General features: G+C 41.1%; 1 protein-coding gene across 3 annotated transcripts in view; it reads left to right on the forward strand.

Moving 5' to 3' along the window:
• LOC109889514 (ras association domain-containing protein 8) overlaps positions 1 to 16,840 on the forward strand; it is a 40,067-nt gene extending 23,227 nt beyond the window's left edge. Inside the window, exons 4-6 of one of the 3 annotated variants that reach the window (XM_020480984.2) lie at positions 2,704 to 2,901; positions 5,860 to 6,010; positions 12,762 to 16,840. In XM_020480984.2, coding sequence (XP_020336573.1) covers positions 2,704 to 2,901; positions 5,860 to 6,010; positions 12,762 to 12,883 — 471 coding nt within the window. In that variant the 3' untranslated portion in view covers positions 12,884 to 16,840. The remainder of the gene's footprint in view (positions 1 to 2,703; positions 2,902 to 5,859; positions 6,011 to 12,761) is intronic. The other 2 variants (XM_020480983.2, XM_031822934.1) reach the window with 2 other exon arrangements.
• Positions 16,841 to 18,259: the final 1,419 nt, after the last annotated feature.

Raw genomic sequence — 18,259 nt, forward strand, 5'->3', positions numbered from 1 at the left:
TTCCGTATGTTTAAAATACATATTTTCCAGGATGTTGAAAAGGCATCTTTTCCGGACTGTAAAAAAACATATGTATTTTCTGGACATGGATATCAGGTTCATTTTCTGTTCTGAATGAAAGTTGAAAATAAGTCATTTCTAGACTTGTTTGGGCCAAATCAAAGCTGGTCCAGACCAGGCAAAATCTAAACCAAACGTAGACGTCTATGATTGGTCTGGACCGGACTAAAAACCAAAGTCCGTGCCGGTCTGGAACTGCACCAAAAAAAAGATGTCCAAAAGGCATCAGTCCGTGCTTACTGAGGTGTAGCCTACAGTGTTGCCTGAAATTAAATTTTAGGTATGCCCATCTATCTATGTGGGAAGCCTACCGGATGTAAAACACAAAACGTTCAGACAGGACCATAACAAGACGTCCAAAAGACGTCGGTTCGTGATTACTGGGGTGTAGCCTAATATGTCGGACCGCAATAGAATGTTATGAATGTCCATCAATGTGGTAGGCCCACCGTTTGTAAAACAGGCATTGGCTTTATTAGTCCTGATTCCTGTGACTAATCAATTTGGCTATTTAAGCTCTGAATATCAGATACCCAGTTATCGCTAGCCTATTTGCAATGTATTTACACAGCAGGAAATGCAGTATTTTCTTTGTCACTATGATAAGATTATCAAAATTTACGGACACAAACTTGAAACCACTGATCATGAAAATGTGGTGGAACTCCTGGACTAAAGTTGTGATTGTCCATTAGATATTATGCATTTTACTTTGACCTGTGCTGTTTTTAGGATTTATAGTTTTGTTAATTAACATGACAGCGTTTTTTATTTTTTTATTGAGCGCCATCTCATTACATCCATTTTATCTCCAGCCTGTAGGCTACAGAAAAGGCCACATAGTCTTTCTACCATATCCTATATCTGCTACTTGAACGTTGGTTATTGTCAAGGGCGTCTCTCCAACAGCACCATGGAGAGGCGCGCTGGGAATGGACAAGTAAAATCATTTCGCCCCCTGCCTTTGACAAGGTGGTCACTGCTTATCAAAGGGCGGCATCAGTGCTCACCTAAAAAACCCATATGCCACTGGTTGAAAGAAGTTGTCATTGTTTTTGGGCAGAATTGTGTGAGGTTTTATGTATTGTTGGAGTTCCGTCTTTGTCAGTTTTGCTCAGAACATGCCGCCCTTGTCAATTTGCCGCCACCTAATCATGCCTACTGAGCAGGCCGGCCGTGGCCACCAAACATAGCGGAGTGGCACTAACCTTTTGCAGAGTGCCATTATATTCCAGAGAACACATACAGCACCAAGTTGATTATCCCGCTTACACCACGGCTATAATTTAACACATTACTGAGTTAATTTACCTGTAGAAATCTGTTCAACATCCACAAGTTGCTAGAAAGTTTACTGGATAGCCAAACAGATTTGCTAGCTAAGCAAACCATCAGTCCTCCTAAATATTAGCTAGCTATAAAAATCGAATTCAACAATGCCAATAATGTTCTCAATTTGACTATTGATAGCAGTTGGTTATTGTCGTGTTTTATAGCGAAATAATGCACACTCTAGAATGCTCTTCAAGGAAATCAGAAATTAGTATTTAACAATTCCGGCATAGTATAATTAAGCAATAAGGCACAAGAGGCAGTGATGTATTATGAATACAGTCACAGGTAAATGTTGTTTTTCGGCCTGACATATTTAAAATAACAAGGAATTACATATTTTCATTAAAATGTTATGTTGATAAGTCAATTATTCTTCCACCATCTGGTTATCTGGTTGTTTGTTGCTACAGACCAAAATAAGTTACTAGCTATGCAAAATAACTGGTTGTCTGTTCTAAACAAAATGGTTGCTATGCCTGCTCGATAGCTAACATTCTGGTCACATGCTAGCTAGCTAGCTAGCCAACTTTCAGCTTATTTTCTATTGATGCGTGATTTCAACTGGCTCATAAAAAGTTGTCTCGTTTCGTCTGTGCACCATTCACTCTATTTATTATACTACAGAGAAGGAAATTAAAAAGTGAAACATTGTTTCCGAGGTCAAACAGACAGCGAAGCTTATATTAACTCCCGCTGTACCAAACTAAATGCTAGGCTGGAAGCAAGGGGAAATAATGTGCAAGTTGGGATGAATAAATAAAGAGATGACTCAGACATGATATTCTTATGGAGGCACAGTGATTCAGATGGAACTTAGGTGTGTCTCTGTGACAGCCAATACAGCACGGCTTGGAACGCTGTTCATCCAATCAGTTTTATAAATAGTTATAATCACATAACACTAAAAGTGTGCAGGCACCTTGCGGCATCATTTGAATGACAGATAATGCATATCCTCTCTCTGAATTTCTTGCTGTGCCTTTCTATGCACTTCCATCTAAATCAGGGTATCCCTTACTCGGTCCTGGGGCCCCCCCCAGGTTTTGTTTTTTGCCCTAGCACTACACAGTTGATGCAAATAATCAAATGTTGATGATGAGTTGGTTATTTGAGTCAGCTGTGTAGTGCTAGGGCAAAAAAACTAAATGTACACCCAAGGGGGGCCCCAGGACCATGTTTGGGAAACCCTGGTCTATATAACAGACTACTAGCAAAACCGATGATGTAGCTAGGGTGCTGGGAAGCATATGTTCCCCTAACCATCTCCTACTCCTATTGGTCTAAAACTCAAAACTGTCTGTGTGTCAGGGTGTAGAGGCCGGTCTGGAGGAGGAGCGTCTGCAGAGGGAGAGACAGGAGACTCAAAGGGTGAGCGAGGTGGAGGCCAAGGCGCAGGTACTCAGAGCCCGCACGGAGCTCAAGGCCCAGGACAGACAGTCTGTCCAGCTGGAGAGCAGCTGCAGAGCCGTGGACAGGTCCCTCGGCCTGAGTGGCAAGAGACTGCAGGTCAGACACATGTATTAACATACTCACACACGATGATGCATGAGCATACACATGACAAAATGCATGTAGAAACACATATAGTGCTTCTACATATACAGTATACAGTACCTACCAGAAGGAAAGCCACTGCAGGGCAATCAAAGCCTGGGATTGGTTTTAAATCAACTTAACCGCAAAGTTTATTTAAATCAAATTATGATTTAAAAAAAAATCTAATCATCAAGAGCAGCTGCCAAAAAAATAACTTGATTCAGCAAGCATAAACCTGGCCTACCAAGGCAGGGATAAAAACATGAAATCATGGCAGTTACGAATACAGTAGCTCACTTAGAATCAAATACATATAAGCCTGGCTTACCAAGACAGGCATGAAAACATTAGGCTAAGTCATAAATAAGCAGTATTCAGGCTTACCTTTCTTGTGTTTGACGTTTTACAGCAGAAGATATAGACGTTCCCTTTCAAAGGCATGCAGTAAGCATGCAAGATCTGATTCATGTTTTGATATGTCATGTCGTGGAGAAGAGTCTCTCAACACTACATGAAGTCATAGGAAAGGTGATAATGGCCCTTACAGGAACTTAGTAGTACTACTTATTTATCTGAGAGTGAGGTAAATACATAGCGTTTAGCAAAAAAAATGGATTATTTGTCTCTCTGAAATGAATCCATCAAGTGATACATAAAAATAAAAAAATACATATGTCATTGAACATCCCAATGCCATGATTAGATAGTGAAAAAAACATCTATTATTTTTCATACATTTTAAACAATAAGCTAATTTACCAACATTTCTGAAAATGGATATATAGAGTTTTGGAAATAAACTCTTGAAATAGGCTACCATTTATCCATCACTCATTCAATAGCCAAGCATGCTCAAAAGTAAATAGACCGGTAGCCTATTTAAATTATTTTACAGTATGGTTAGGTACAGTATTGCTGTGCGATAGGAGCTGAACATCATAACCTAATCTCAGAGCCTATCCCAGGGCAGGAGATAAAATATTTGGGCTGCAGCATTTACTTTAAATTGTTCGAATAGACAATGTTAAGGGTGTGTACTGGAGGCGAAGTCAGGTGCAGGAGAGCAGAGTGTAGTTAACAGGCGCACTTTTTATTCCGGTCCAAATGAAAGCACATAAGACATAAAACGTTCCCAAAACATTGACCATAAACAAACGTTTGGTGCGTAACAATACCCACCAGGTGTGTAAGGAACAAGACAAAACAAATGGAAATATGAAATATGAAAAATGGGAGCGGCGATGGCTAGAAAGCCGGTGACGTCGATCGCTGCCCGAACAAGGAGAGGAGCCGACATCGGCGGAAGTCGTGACATCTTGTAGAATGTATGACCAATGTTTGGCACTCGCTATAGGCAGCATGCATTTTCTTTTTAATAGCTAGGTTTATATTCTAAAATAAATAAATAAATAAAATCCTCATAAAAACATTGTCCCACCAGAGATGTATTTCCTTTAAATGTACTTGTTGCGGATAAAAGTCTGTGCGTGATGAGCTAGTGCATATAAAAAAACCTTTTGCAGTTAAATTTCCATGAACCGGATAAAAAAATACAAGTTAAATGGGTTTCAACTCTACTGATGGGTTTGTCACAAAAAATGTACGTTATATATCAAATGTGTCCACACTGGTATTGGATAATGCGCCTTAGCCAACAGCTCGCGTATACAGTGCTGGAATAGCCTACATGACTAGATTATTATGGACAAAATACTATTTTTATTTGTCAAATGACAACCAAACATCGATTATCATGTCACCAGATTAAGACCATAGATATTTATTGGAAAGGAGCATCAAGTTAATCAGCTTTCACTTTCACCACCCTGTGAAGTTCATCATAATTGATTTAATCTGTAGACTAACAAACTGCATGCTTTCCCGAGTCATAGGGGGAGGACAACACAGACTTGTCATCGCGTGACTCCTAGTTTACTCCGATATGATAGTTATTAAATCAATATTTGCGCATCAAGCATTTCCATCGCCATTTCTCACAAAATACATTTTACAGACACAAACAGATCCCAGCTTGTCTAGCGTATTTTGTTTTGTCTACATTTGGAAAGTTTACCGACAAATTTGCTGTTTCCTCAGGCCTGTCATGACATGTTTTAATCTCACATTAAAACGTTGGATGGAATCCTGGTTAGTGAGATTGAAACATTCTGCCCACACCTACTGTAAATACAAATGTGAGCAAATTTGCCATTTCTTTTAGAAACAGTCATGGCCCAGTTACATCAAATTTGTACATTTAAGTAATTTAGCATACACTCTTATCCAGAGCGACTTATAGGTGCAATTAAGGTTAAGCACCTTTCTCAAGGGCACATCGACAGATTTTTCACCTAGTCAAGTGCTTTGCTCAAGGGCACGAACAGATTTTTTTCACCTAGTCGGCTCAGGGATTCGACCTTACAGTTACTGGCCCAATGCTCTTAAGTGCCCTAAAAAGTTGGTTGCATTACATTTCAGTCATTTAGCAGACACTCTTATCCAGTAGTGAAAACTTTAACTTTCATACTGGTCCCTCGTGGGAGTCAAACCCACAACCCTGGCATTGCAAGCACCATGCTCTACCAACTGAGCCACACAGGATCTCTAAACCATACAGCAAATTAGGGCGTTTTTGTTACTATGAAAGGTGAATGGAGGACGATTTCTAGGCAGGGTTGTAACGCTCCATCACAAGCGCATAAATATAATACGTCTGATTTATCAATGGAAACATGCGTATATGTTGCATGCAAATCCTAGAATCTCTACATACGGCAGAATTTTGTGAGAGTTTTTGCATGTTTGGTAAATGAGGCCCCAGGAACAGAGGGCCAGTCAGTTTAGCTGCAGGCAGATTATACAGTAGAGTAAATACAGATGGCAAAAATATAGATTTATATCGTTGATCAATCTGTATCTCCCCTTCAGGACATGCAGCATGAGCTGGAGCAGCTGACCAAGGAGCTGAGACAGGTCAACCTGCAGCAGTTTATCCAGCAGACTGGCACCAAGGTCACCGTGCTGCCAGCCGAGCCCAGTGAGGAAGAGGAGGAGACTACCCACACCGGACAGGGCACAGGTAATTTACGTCAAATGAGCTAGATTCATAGATCCTCTGTGGGTGCATCCTCCCTATCCCCAATATCGTAATTACGGTCATGTCTCATCGCTGCAACGGGCTTGGGAAAGGCGAAGGTTGAGTCATGCGTCCTCCAAACACATGACCCGCCAAGCTTCCTAACACCCACTCGCTTAACCTGGAAGCCAGCTGCACTAATGTGTCAGAGGAAACACTGTTCAACTGAGTCAGCCTACAGGCACGCGGCCTGCCACAAGGAGTCGCTAGAGCGCAATGAGCCAAGGAAAGCCCTACTGGCCAAACCCTCCCCTAACCCTGACGGCACTGGGCCAATTGTGCTATATGACACATCCTGAGATCGAACCCAAGGCTGTAGTGGCACCGCAGCACTGCGATGCAGTGCCTTAGACCGCTGCGTCACCCAGGAGGCTTCTGCGATAACTTTTGTTCTGACTACTGCTCGTGGTCACATCATATTGCTGAGTATTGCTTATTCATTGAAAGGGCAAAATCATATATTATGTGATTTATTTCTGATTAATTAAACATAATGCCTAACAAACTTGTCCACACTGAATAAAGAGGCATGATTGACAACTTCATGACACTGGCTGCATCTCTAAGCACTGTGCAGGAGGTGCATTCACGTGCCGTGTGACTTGTCGAGCGACATTTTCGTGCAGCACAAGAGCACAGATTTGTGCAAAAAATACTTTAAACCTTCAAATGTTATCACGTTGCCGTCACGCCATCTTCTTTTCATGAAAGAACACCATTCTGCTCTTCCACTGCTCTGTTTGCCAGGTCACTCAATCAGTCCCACTTAGGCAGTTTTCTTTCACTGTGTGCCTGCTGAGATAGGATGACTCAGCTACGGAGAGGGAGGGGGGGGGGACCATGCAGTGTGTGCCTGCTGAGATAGGATGACTCAGCTACGGAGAGGGAGGGGGGGGGGGAGACCATGCAGTGTGTGCATTTGTTCCACCCCCTCAAGTGGCACTTATGGTTTCCATGCCAACGGCTGCCTAGATACGGCTGCTGGCATGCCTAGCATCACACACTCCGCCAGCTCAGCTCTCCCTCTCTCCCTCCATCATCATATCCCTCCATCATCATATCCCTCCATCACTATCTCCCTTCATCCTCCCTCCATCCCATGCTCAGCAGTTTCTGTGGTGATGGACTCAGTGGACTGTAGTCTTGCCTACCAAGAGGCTGGTCTGGCAGAGAGAACAGAGTTAGATAGAGAGCTAAGAACTCTGTGAACACTGAGGCTTGTCAAAAGGCTATGGGAGCATACACAAACAAGCTATTCTAATCACCAGGTGCTCTTGGAGAACCTTTGAATACCTTAGAAGTTCAGTCTCTTTTTATCAATCTTGAATTTTAAATGGGTTTTGGAAGTGTAGGATAGTGCCCAAGTGTTCCATGTTAAAGACTGTACAAATATTTTTTTATGCACCAAACCAGACCCTGTTAAAATATCCTCTATATCAATTTACGTAACAGTACACCTTTAAATCCCACCTCACCCACCAAGTTTTTCCAGATCACTTTTCCAAATGTTTTTTTATAACTGCATGACCATGTGCTTACCATTACCTCATGTAAAGGGGTTGCTCTTGTATTTATATTAGACTTCATGCTAATGGTTTTCCATTATGTCAAGTAATGAGTTTAATGTTCATGTCCTTCTAATAACCTAGTAGGACATGTGTGTTCAATCAGCAAGAGCCCTCTGTTTGGCCATTAAGTTAACTGTTATGGCTGGCTTCCTGCACGGCTCAACGCTGACACCGTGTGGTCAGATCTAGTAACGCATAGAGGAACATGCATTCAAATCTGAAAAGTGGATTTGAGGGTGTCCTTTTTTAAAGCAATTGTAGTAACTTATCCTCTCTCTCTTTCCCTCTCTCTTTCTGTCTCCTTCTCTCTGTCTCTCTCTCTCTATCTATATCCCTCTGTCTCTCCCTCTATCTCTCTCTCAAGAGCAACCCCTTTAGATGAGGTAATGGTAAGCACATGGTCATGCACAGTTATCAAAAAAACATTTGGAAAAGTGATCTGGAAAAACTTGGTGGGTGAGGTGGGATTTAAAGGTGTACTGTTACGTAAGTTGATATAGAGGATATTTTTAGAAGGTCTGGTTTAGTGCATAAAACAAATATTTTTACAGTCTCTAACATGGAACACTTGGGCACTATCCTACATCTCCGAACTCTGTTTAAAATTCTAGTTTTATATAAAGAGACTGAACTTCTAACTTCTAAGGAAGCACCTGGTGACTAGAATAGTTTGTGTATGTTCCCATAGCCTTTTGACAAGCCTCAGTGTTCACAGTGTTCTTAGCTCTCTATCTAACTCTGTTCTCTCTGCCAGACCAGCCTCTTGGTAGGCAAGACTACAGTCCACTGAGTCCATCACCACAGAAACTGCTGAGCATGGGATGGAGAGAGTGATGGAGGGATATGATCCCATGGGGGACAAGTACGAACAAATATGATAAATGTATGCACTCACCACTGTAAGTCGCTCTGGATAAGAGCGTCTGCTAAAACACTTACATTTTAAATGTAAAACAAAATGTGATGATGGAGGGAGAGAGGGAGGGAGAGCTGAGCTGGCGGAGTGTGTGATGCTGGGCATGCAGGCATCCGTATCTAGGCAGCCGTTGGCATGGAAACCATAAGTGCCACTTGAGGGGGCGGAACAAATACACACACTGCATGGTCTCCCTCCCTTCTCTCTCTTTCTTTCTTCCCCCCTCTCTATTCAATTCAAAGGGGCTTTATTGGCATGGAAAACATATGTTTACATTGCCAAAGTAAGTGAAATAAACAATAACAAATGAATAATTAACATTAAACACGCACAAGTTTCAAAAGAGAAAGACATTTGACATGTTATATTAATATGAACTACAACAGTGTTGTTACAATGTGCGAATAATTGAAGTACAAATGGCAGGGGACAATAAATAATAAGATAAATATAGGTTTCATTTACTTGTGTTTCTGCTCCAATGGTTGTCCTTTTCTTATTGCAACAGGTCACAATTTTTGCTGCGAGGATTACAAACTGTTGTATTTATGTATATTTATGGTGCGGCAGTTAGCCTAGAGGTTATGAGCGTTGGGCCAATAACTGAAAGGTTGCTTGTTCAAAGCCACAAACCAACTAGGTGAAACATCTGTCTATGTGCCCTGTAGGAAGGCACTTAACCCGATTTGCTCCTGTAGGTCGCTCTGGATAAGAGCATCTGCTAAATTACACAATTGTTCATGTATCTCACCTAACAGAATCAGAAGCTTATCAATATTTGTTTTCAAATCCTTTTTGGGTCCCTGTAATCTGAGGGAAATACAGTGGGGCAAAAAAGTATTTAGTCAGCCACCAATTGTGCAAGTTCTCCCACTTAAAAAGATGAGAGAGGCCTGTAATTTTCATCATAGGTACACTTCAACTATGATAGACAAAATGAGGAAAAAAATCCAGAAAATCACATTGTAGGATTTTTAATGAATTTATTTGCAAATTATGGTGGAAAATAAGTATTTGGTCAATAACAAAAGTTTATCTCAATACTTTGTTATATACCCGTTGTTGGCAATGACAGAGGTCAAACGTTTTCTGTACGTCTTCACAAGGTTTTCACACACTGTTGCTGGTATTTTGGCCCATTCCTCCATGCAGATCTCCTCTAGAGCAGTAATGTTTTGGGGCTGTTGCTGGGCAACACAGACTTTCAACTCCCTCCAAAGATTTTCTATGGGGTTGAGATCTGGAGACTGGCTAGGCCACTCCAGGACCTTGAAATGCTTCTTACGAAGCCACTCCTTCGTTGCCCGGGCGGTGTGTTTGGGATCATTGTCATGCTGAAAGACCCAGCCACGTTTCATCTTCAATGCCCTTGCTGATGGAAGGAGGTTTTCACTGAAAATCTCACGATACATGGCCCCATTCATTCTTTCCTTTACACGGATCAGTCGTCCTGGTCCCTTTGCAGAAGAACAGCCCCAAAGCATGATGTTTCCACCCCCATGCTTCACAGTAGGTACAGTGCCTTGCGAAAGTATTCGGCCCCCTTGAACTTTGCGACCTTTTGCCACATTTCCGGCTTCAAAGATAAAGATATAAAACTGTATTTTTTTGTGAAGAATCAACAACAAGTGGGACACAATCATGAAGTGGAACGACATTTATTGGATATTTCAAACTTTTTTAACAAATCAAAAACTGAAAAATTGGGCGTGCAAAATTATTCAGCCCCTTTACTTTCAGTGCAGCAAACTCTCTCCAGAAGTTCAGTGAGGATCTCTGAATGATCCAATGTTGACCTAAATGACTAATGATGATAAATACAATCCACCTGTGTGTAATCAAGTCTCTGTATAAATGCACCTGCACTGTGATAGTCTCAGAGGTACGTTAAACGCGCAGAGAGCATCATGAAGAACAAGGAACACACCAGGCAGGTCCGAGATACTGTTACGAAGAAGTTTAAAGCCAGATTTGGATACAAAAAGATTTCCCAAGCTTTAAACATCCCAAGGAGCACTGTGCAAGCGATAATATTGAAATGGAAGGAGTATCAGACCACTGCAAATCTACCAAGACCTGGCCGTCCCTCTAAACGTTCAGCTCATACAAGGATAAGACTGATCAGAGATGCAGCCAAGAGGCCCATGATCACTCTGGATGAACTGCAGAGATCTACAGCTGAGGTGGGAGACTCTGTCCATAGGACAACAATCAGTCGTATATTGCACAAATCTGGCCTTTATGGAAGAGTGGCAAGAAGAAAGCCATTTCTTAAAGATATCCATAAAAAGTGTTGTTTAAAGTTTGCCACAAGCCACCTGGGAGACACACCAAACATGTGGAAGAAGGTGCTCTGGTCAGATGAAACCAAAATTGAACTTTTTGGCAACAATGCAAAACGTTATGTTTGGCATAAAAGCAACACAGCTCATCACCCTGAACATACCATCCCCACTGTCAAACATGGTGGTGGCAGCATCATGGTTTGGGCCTGCTTTTCTTCAGCAGGGACAGGGAAGATGGTGGAGCCAAATACAGGACCATTCTGGAAGAAAACCTGATGGAGTCTGCAAAAGACCTGAGACTGGGACGGAGATTTGTCTTCCAACAAGACAATGATCCAAAACATAAAGCAAAATCTACAATGGAATGGTTCAAAAATAAACATATCCAGGTGTTAGAATGGCCAAGTCAAAGTCCAGACCTGAATCCAATCGAGAATCTGTGGAAAGAACTGAAAACTGCTGTTCACAAATGCTCTCCATCCAACCTCACTGAGCTCGAGCTGTTTTGCAAGGAGGAATGGGAAAAAATGTCAGTCTCTCGATGTGAAAAACTGATAGAGACATACCCCAAGTGACTTACAGCTGTAATCGCAGCAAAAGGTGGCGCTACAAAGTATTAACTTAAGGGGGCTGAATAATTTTGCACGCCCAATTGTTCAGTTTTTGATTTGTTAAAAAAGTTTGAAATATCCAATAAATGTCGTTCCACTTCATGATTGTGTCCCACTTGTTGTTGATTCTTCACAAAAAAAATACAGTTTTATATCTTTATCTTTGAAGCCTGAAATGTGGCAACAGGTCGCAAAGTTCAAGGGGGCCGAATACTTTCGCAAGGCACTGTATGGTGTTCTTTGGATGCAACTCAGCATTCTTTGCCCTCCAAACACAACGAGTTGGGTTTTTACCTAAAAGTTATATTTTGGTTTCATCTGACCATATGACATTCTCCCAATCTTCTTCTGGATCATCCAAATGCTCTCTAGCAAACTTCAGACGGGCCTGGACATGTACTGGCTTAAGCAGGGGGACATGTCTGGCACTGCAGGATTTGAGTCGCTGGCGGCGTAGTGTGTTACTGATGGTAGGCGTTTGTTACTTTGGTACCAGCTCTCTGCAGGTCATTCACTAGGTCCCCCCGTGTGGTTCTGGGATTTTTACTCACCGTTCTTGTGATCATTTTGACCCCACGGGGTGAGATCTTGCGTGGATCCCCAGATCGAGGGAGATTATCAGTGGTCTTGTATGTCTTCCATTTCCTAATAATTGCTCCCACAGTTGATCTCTTCAAACCAAGCTTACCTATTGCAGATTCAGTCTTCCCAGCCTGGTGCAGGTCTACAATTTTCCTTCTGGTGTCCTTTGACAGCTCTTTGGTCTTGGCCATAGTGGAGTTTGGAGTGTGACTGTTTGAGGTTGTGGACAGGTGTCTTTTATACTGATAACAAGTTCAAACAGGTGCCATTAATACAGGTAACGAGTGGAGGACAGGGGAGCCTCTTAAAGAAGAAGTTACAGGTCTGTGAGAGCCAGAAATCTTGCTTGTTTGTAGGTGACCAAATACTTATTTTCCACCATAATTTGAAAATAAATTCATAAAAAATCCTACAATGTGATTTTCTGGATTTTATTTTTGTCATTTTGTCTGTCATAGTTTAAGTGTACCTTTGATGAAAATTACAGGCCTCTCTCATCTTTTAAAGTGGGAGAACATGCACAATTGGTGGCTGACTAAATACTTTTTTGCCCCACTGTATGTGTATCTTATATCGTCGTACATTTGGCAGGAGATTAGGAAGTGCAGCTCCGTTTCCGCCTCATTTTGTGGGCAGTGGACGCATAGCCTGTCTCCTCTTGAGAGCCAGGTCTGCCTGGCAGCCTCTCTCAATAACAAAGCTATGCTCACTCTCTCTCTCCCTTTCTCTCAGACTTGGTTCCTCTGTCTGGTTCCCTGAAGCGTCCCGTCTCCTTTCACCCGATGCCTGGTCACCTTCGGGTCCTGCACAGTCCGCTGACATCTGGCCTAAACCCAGAAGGGATCTACGTGTAAGAGAAAAGAGGGCACACTTGTGGTGGCTTTGTTCCTCTGCTAGATGGACACCTGAAAACACCCTAAAGGCAACCTGGTTCCACTAAGACCTGATCCCAGATCTGTGTGTGCTTTAGCCAACTCCTCAACACCCAGTCACTCCTAGTCAAATAAGTTGGCTAAATACAGATCTAGGACCAGTGCTAAAGGATTCCCTGTGATGTGACATCCAAGTACAGGTTACCTCAGTAGCACTCTCCGGTCCATTCTCTGTTCTGTTACCTACATATCATGGAGAACAGGAACACTTAAAGAGATCATATTGTTATAGGCCGTTGTGTACAAGCACTCCAAGTCTCCGACATGGGCCAACATATGACGATGATAGCTCCAATGATGAAGGAAAAACTATTGGTAACATATCTGACTGCAGGGCGCTTGAATGGACAGACAGAGATAGTTGAAATAGACAATATAGCAACAGACATGAGCACCGTGTGTCATAGCCCGAATGGTTTTCTGTCTATTTAAACCTTGGAACTAAAAGTGATGCGTCATTATCATCATCAGCGTCATCGTAGTTTACATCCCTTGAAGGTGTATGCAATTACTTTATTTTCATTTTAATAAATAAAGAAGTTTTTAAACGTTAATATTTTATCCATTATATCAAGATACAGTAAAGAGGTTCGATACTATTTTTTATGAATGTTTGCATTTTGGAAAATATCGCTCCAAACTGAAAAACTTGCTGTTGAAATCTGTGAACTATACACTACCAGTCCAAAGTTTGGACACACCTACTCATTCAAGGGCTTTTCTTTATTTGGACTATTTTCTACATTGTAAAATAATAGTGAAGCTATGAAATAACACACATGGAATCATGTAGTAACCAAAAAAGTGTTAAACAAATCGAAAATACATTTTATATTTGATATTCTTCAAAGTTGCCACCCTTTGCCTTAATGACAGCTTTGCACACTCTTGGCATTCTCTCAACCAGCTTCACCTGGAATGCTTTTCCAACAGTCTTGAAGGAGTTCCCACATATGCCGAGCACTTTTTGGCTGCTTTTCCTTCACTCTGTGGTCCAACTCATCCCAAACCATCTCAAATGGGTTGAGGTCGGGTGATTGTGGAGGCCAGATCATCTGATGCAGCACTCCATCACTCTCCTTCTTTGTAATATAGTCCTTACCCAGCCTGGAGGTGTGTTGGGTCATTGTCCTGTTGAAAAACGAATTATAGTCCCACTAAGCACAAACCAGATGGGATGGCATATCGCTGCAGAATGCTATGGTAGCCATGCTGGTTAAGTGTGCCTTGAATTCTAAATAAATCACTGACAGTGTCACTAGTAAAGCACCCCCACACCATCACACCTTCATTGTGGGAACTACACATGCAGAGATCATCAAGCAAATCTATTCTTCTTATTGGTGTCCTTTAGTAGTGGTTTCTGCCATGAAGGCCTGATTCACGCAGTCTCCTATGAACAGTTGATGTTGAGATGTGTCTGTAACTTGAACTCGGTGAAGCATTTATTTTGGCTTAAATTTCTGAGGCTGGTAACTCTAATGAATTTGTCCTCTGCAGCAGAGGTAACTCTGGTGGTCCTCATTAGAGACAGTTTCATCATAGCACTTAGTGGTTTTTGCGACTGCACTTGAAGAAACTTTCAAAGTTCTTGAAGTTTTCCGGATTGACCTACATTTATGTCTTAAAGTAATAATGGACTTTCATTACTCTTTGCTTATTTGAGCTGTTCTTGCCATAATATGGAATTGTTCTTTTACCAAATAGGGCCATCTTCTGTATACCATCCCTACTTTGTCACAATACAACTGATTGGCTCAAAGGCATTCAGAAGGAAAGAAATTCCACAAATGAGCTTTTAACAAGGCACACCTGTTGTGTGAAATGCATTCCAGGTGACTACCTCATGCAGCTGGTTGAGAGAGTGCCAAGAGTGTGCAAAGTTGTCATCAAGGCAAAGGGTGGCTACTTTGAAGAATCTCAAATATAACATGTATTTTGATTTGTTTAACACTTTTTTGGTTACTACATGATTCCATATGTGTTATTTCATAGTATTGATGTCTTCACTATTATTCTACAATGTACAAATAGTACAAATACAGAAAAATCCTTGAATGAGTAGGTGTGTCCAAACTTTTGACTGATACTGTAAATTTGAAGAGTTTAGTGATTCTGTGGTAAATAATTGTATTTTATCCAGTGTATTAATTGATGTATGGACTGCGTTGAGTCCTGGATGAGATGTCTATACAGTGGCCCTATGGGGCAAAGTAACTTTTAAAGGATGTCTGTTTCTGAAGCATTTATGCTCACATCAACCAACAGGCAGACTGTTTCTGCTCTGCTCTGTTCTGATTCTCATTATACACTATGCACAGTTATACAACCAATGGTTCAAGGCTTTGTTACTGAAGAAAGGGGTAGATGGTAGCCTATGAACTGTCCAAAAGTGCTGATATGTCACTTATTGTTACGATATGTGAAATGTCAACGGATATAATCACTTATTGAAATATTAGAATACTGTAGATAGTATGAAGTTCGGTCACCATTCACATGTATTTCCAATTGCTGAGGAAGAAGCAGAACTGTGTATGTACACTTATGCAGTATTGTTAATGTAACAGTATGAAATGAACCGACAGCGTTAGTTTTCTCCTTTATCTTGTGTTGAAAATATGTATTACTTTGCCAAAATGTTTAATCTTATTCATCTGTAAAGAAATGGGACCAAAGATTAGAGGTCTTATTGCATGTGTTTGTTTTTTCCAAGTAGCCATATCTGAATACTTATTCAAACCTAAGGGCTCCATTTCATCAACAGGGCTGAAGACCTGTGCTACAGGACGATAGCAATTTATAAGCAATGTTCCTGCATTCGCGGGGATTGCCTTCATGGTAAACGCTGCATATGTCGTCTCAATGGGAAATGACCTTTACATTTCAATCATGCTACAGGGCAGATCTTCAGCGCTACGGATTAAATCCAGCCCTAAGTAACACTAAAACAACTTCTGTTAGATCCTAAGAGGGAGTGGTTTGGCTCAATTGACAGATATGGAAAACTAGACTTGTCCCAGGGCCTGTATTCATAAAGTGTCTTAGAGTACAAGTGCTGATCTAAGATCGGTTTTATCTTTTATAGCAAAATGAATATGATTATGTGGACAGAGGGGACCTGATCCTAGATCAGCACCCATACTCTGAGAAGCTTTGTGGATAATGACCAAGATCCGTTTTTCATGTCTTGCCAATTCCTTGGCGTGACAATGACTAGAGGAGTTGCCAAAGCAGCACAAACTGATCTGGAACCAGGCTAATGTAACACTATAGCACTGACTAAAACCTGATAAAACGAGTTGATCAAATGGACACATTTTAATGTGATGTATGCAACAGTTGCCCTCATTGTACCGAACACCTCTTATTGGTTTTGATAAACTAATGGTTCTGTGCTACTCAGCTTTTAATAAGTTCTTAACAAGTGCCTTATACTCATACTTATTTCTGCATATACTGTATACGACTAATGTCAAGCTTTACCGGGGATTATTCCAACAATGACCCTGCTCTGTTCTAGGCTGGTCTCAGATGTGTTTGTAGTCTTGCCAATTCCTATACTCATTGTTATGCCAGTGACCAATAGGAGTTGGCAATACAGCACAAACACATCTGTGACCAGGCTAGCTCTGTTCATTGTGCGGGTAAGATGTTTATTGGAAAAATAGGTAGTTAAGAAACCACTTGTATGTTTCCATAGGTTGTTTCGGTCAGTGTTTAACATTTGTGTCCTGTGCTCTCCCATGTTAAGAAATCAACTGTACATACATGTTTTATTTTTCTGCCTTAATTCACAGCAAATTGTTCAGAGATGTATGGCTACTGGCTGCTGATATGACATGGATTGCATTATTATAATAAAACAATGTGACAAACTTTTTGTCAGCTTTTATGTTGTCCATGAGTTTGATATTCTATAAAATGCTAATTGAAAGAGGCACAGGACATAGGAAGAGTACACCGGAGAAACATGTGCCCTTTTAACACTACCATGCCGACCCGGACCAAACTGCTGGCTCAGATATTTTCTTTTCACATTGTCCTTTCCAGTACAGTGTGAGCAACTAAGGTGGGTGTGTAACTAGGCCAGCTCTGTACAACTTGGTTTGGCTTGCCTCGGTTCGGCTCAAGTAGTGTGAAAAGGCCAATGGTGAAAGAAGTGGGAATTACTTGATGATGGAGATGGAAAACGTGTTGTCTGTATCTCCACTAGATGGCGCTGTCCGTCCAATAATCACAAAGCCATAGACAACTGGATGGCTCTGGTGGTTCTCGTTGACCGTGGGAAATCATTGCATAATAATAACCAAGTGGATTATTTCTAAACTATTAGCGGTCATGAAAACACTTCAGGCAACAAGGTTAAGTCAGACACATTTCTCATTTTGAACTCATGTCTGGTTTATGAAGAGTTTTACCTTGAATTGTATTATAGAAGTCAGTGGGGTTGAGTTGCATATTTATTTATTTTTATTTAACCTTTATTGTAGGCAAAGTCAGTTAAGAACAAATTCTTATTTACAATGACGGCCTACACTGGCCAAACCCTAACCCAGACGACGCTGGGCCAATTGTGAGCCACCATATGGGACTCCCAATCATGGCCAGTTGTGATACAGCTTGGAATCGAACCAGGGTCTGTAGTGACACCTCCAGCACTGAGATACAGAGCTCATAGTTAAATATTCCAATATGCAACAATACTTTATATCTGACTAAATCTTTACACAGTTGTAACCAGAATTCAGGATACTAGTGAAAGTATCTAATAGACTAAAAGATAAGGAGGGTAACTAGTATGTATATCAAGTCAACTTATTCTAACCCTTACGAAAAAAGATTGCAGTCAGAGTGCAGTATAACTGCAGTACACTGCAGTATAAATGCAGATAGAGTGCAGTATAACTGCAGTATGCTGCAAATACTGTGACCAAAATAAGTAATTTTGCAGTGATTTGATTCCCTTACAGAAAAATATTTCCGTTTTGAAACTGCAGTAAAAGTGTAGTAACTACAGTCGACTGTGGTATTTTGGACACAGTAATTGCAGAATAACTGCAGTGTACTGCAGCTGAACTGCAGTTATACAGCACTCTAATTGCAGTTGCACTGCAGTAAAAAAAAACTGTTATTTAGGAAGCAGTATTTGCAGCATACTGCAGTTATACTGCACTCTAACTATAACTGCAGTGTACTGCAGTTATACTGCACTCTGACTGCAATCTTTTTTCGTAAGGGTTAGAATAAGTTGACTTGATATACATACTAGTTACCCTCCTTATCTTTTAGCCTATT

This window comes from Oncorhynchus kisutch, linkage group LG4, assembly GCF_002021735.2.
Source record: "Oncorhynchus kisutch isolate 150728-3 linkage group LG4, Okis_V2, whole genome shotgun sequence".
Taxonomy (NCBI): Eukaryota; Metazoa; Chordata; class Actinopteri; order Salmoniformes; family Salmonidae; genus Oncorhynchus; species Oncorhynchus kisutch.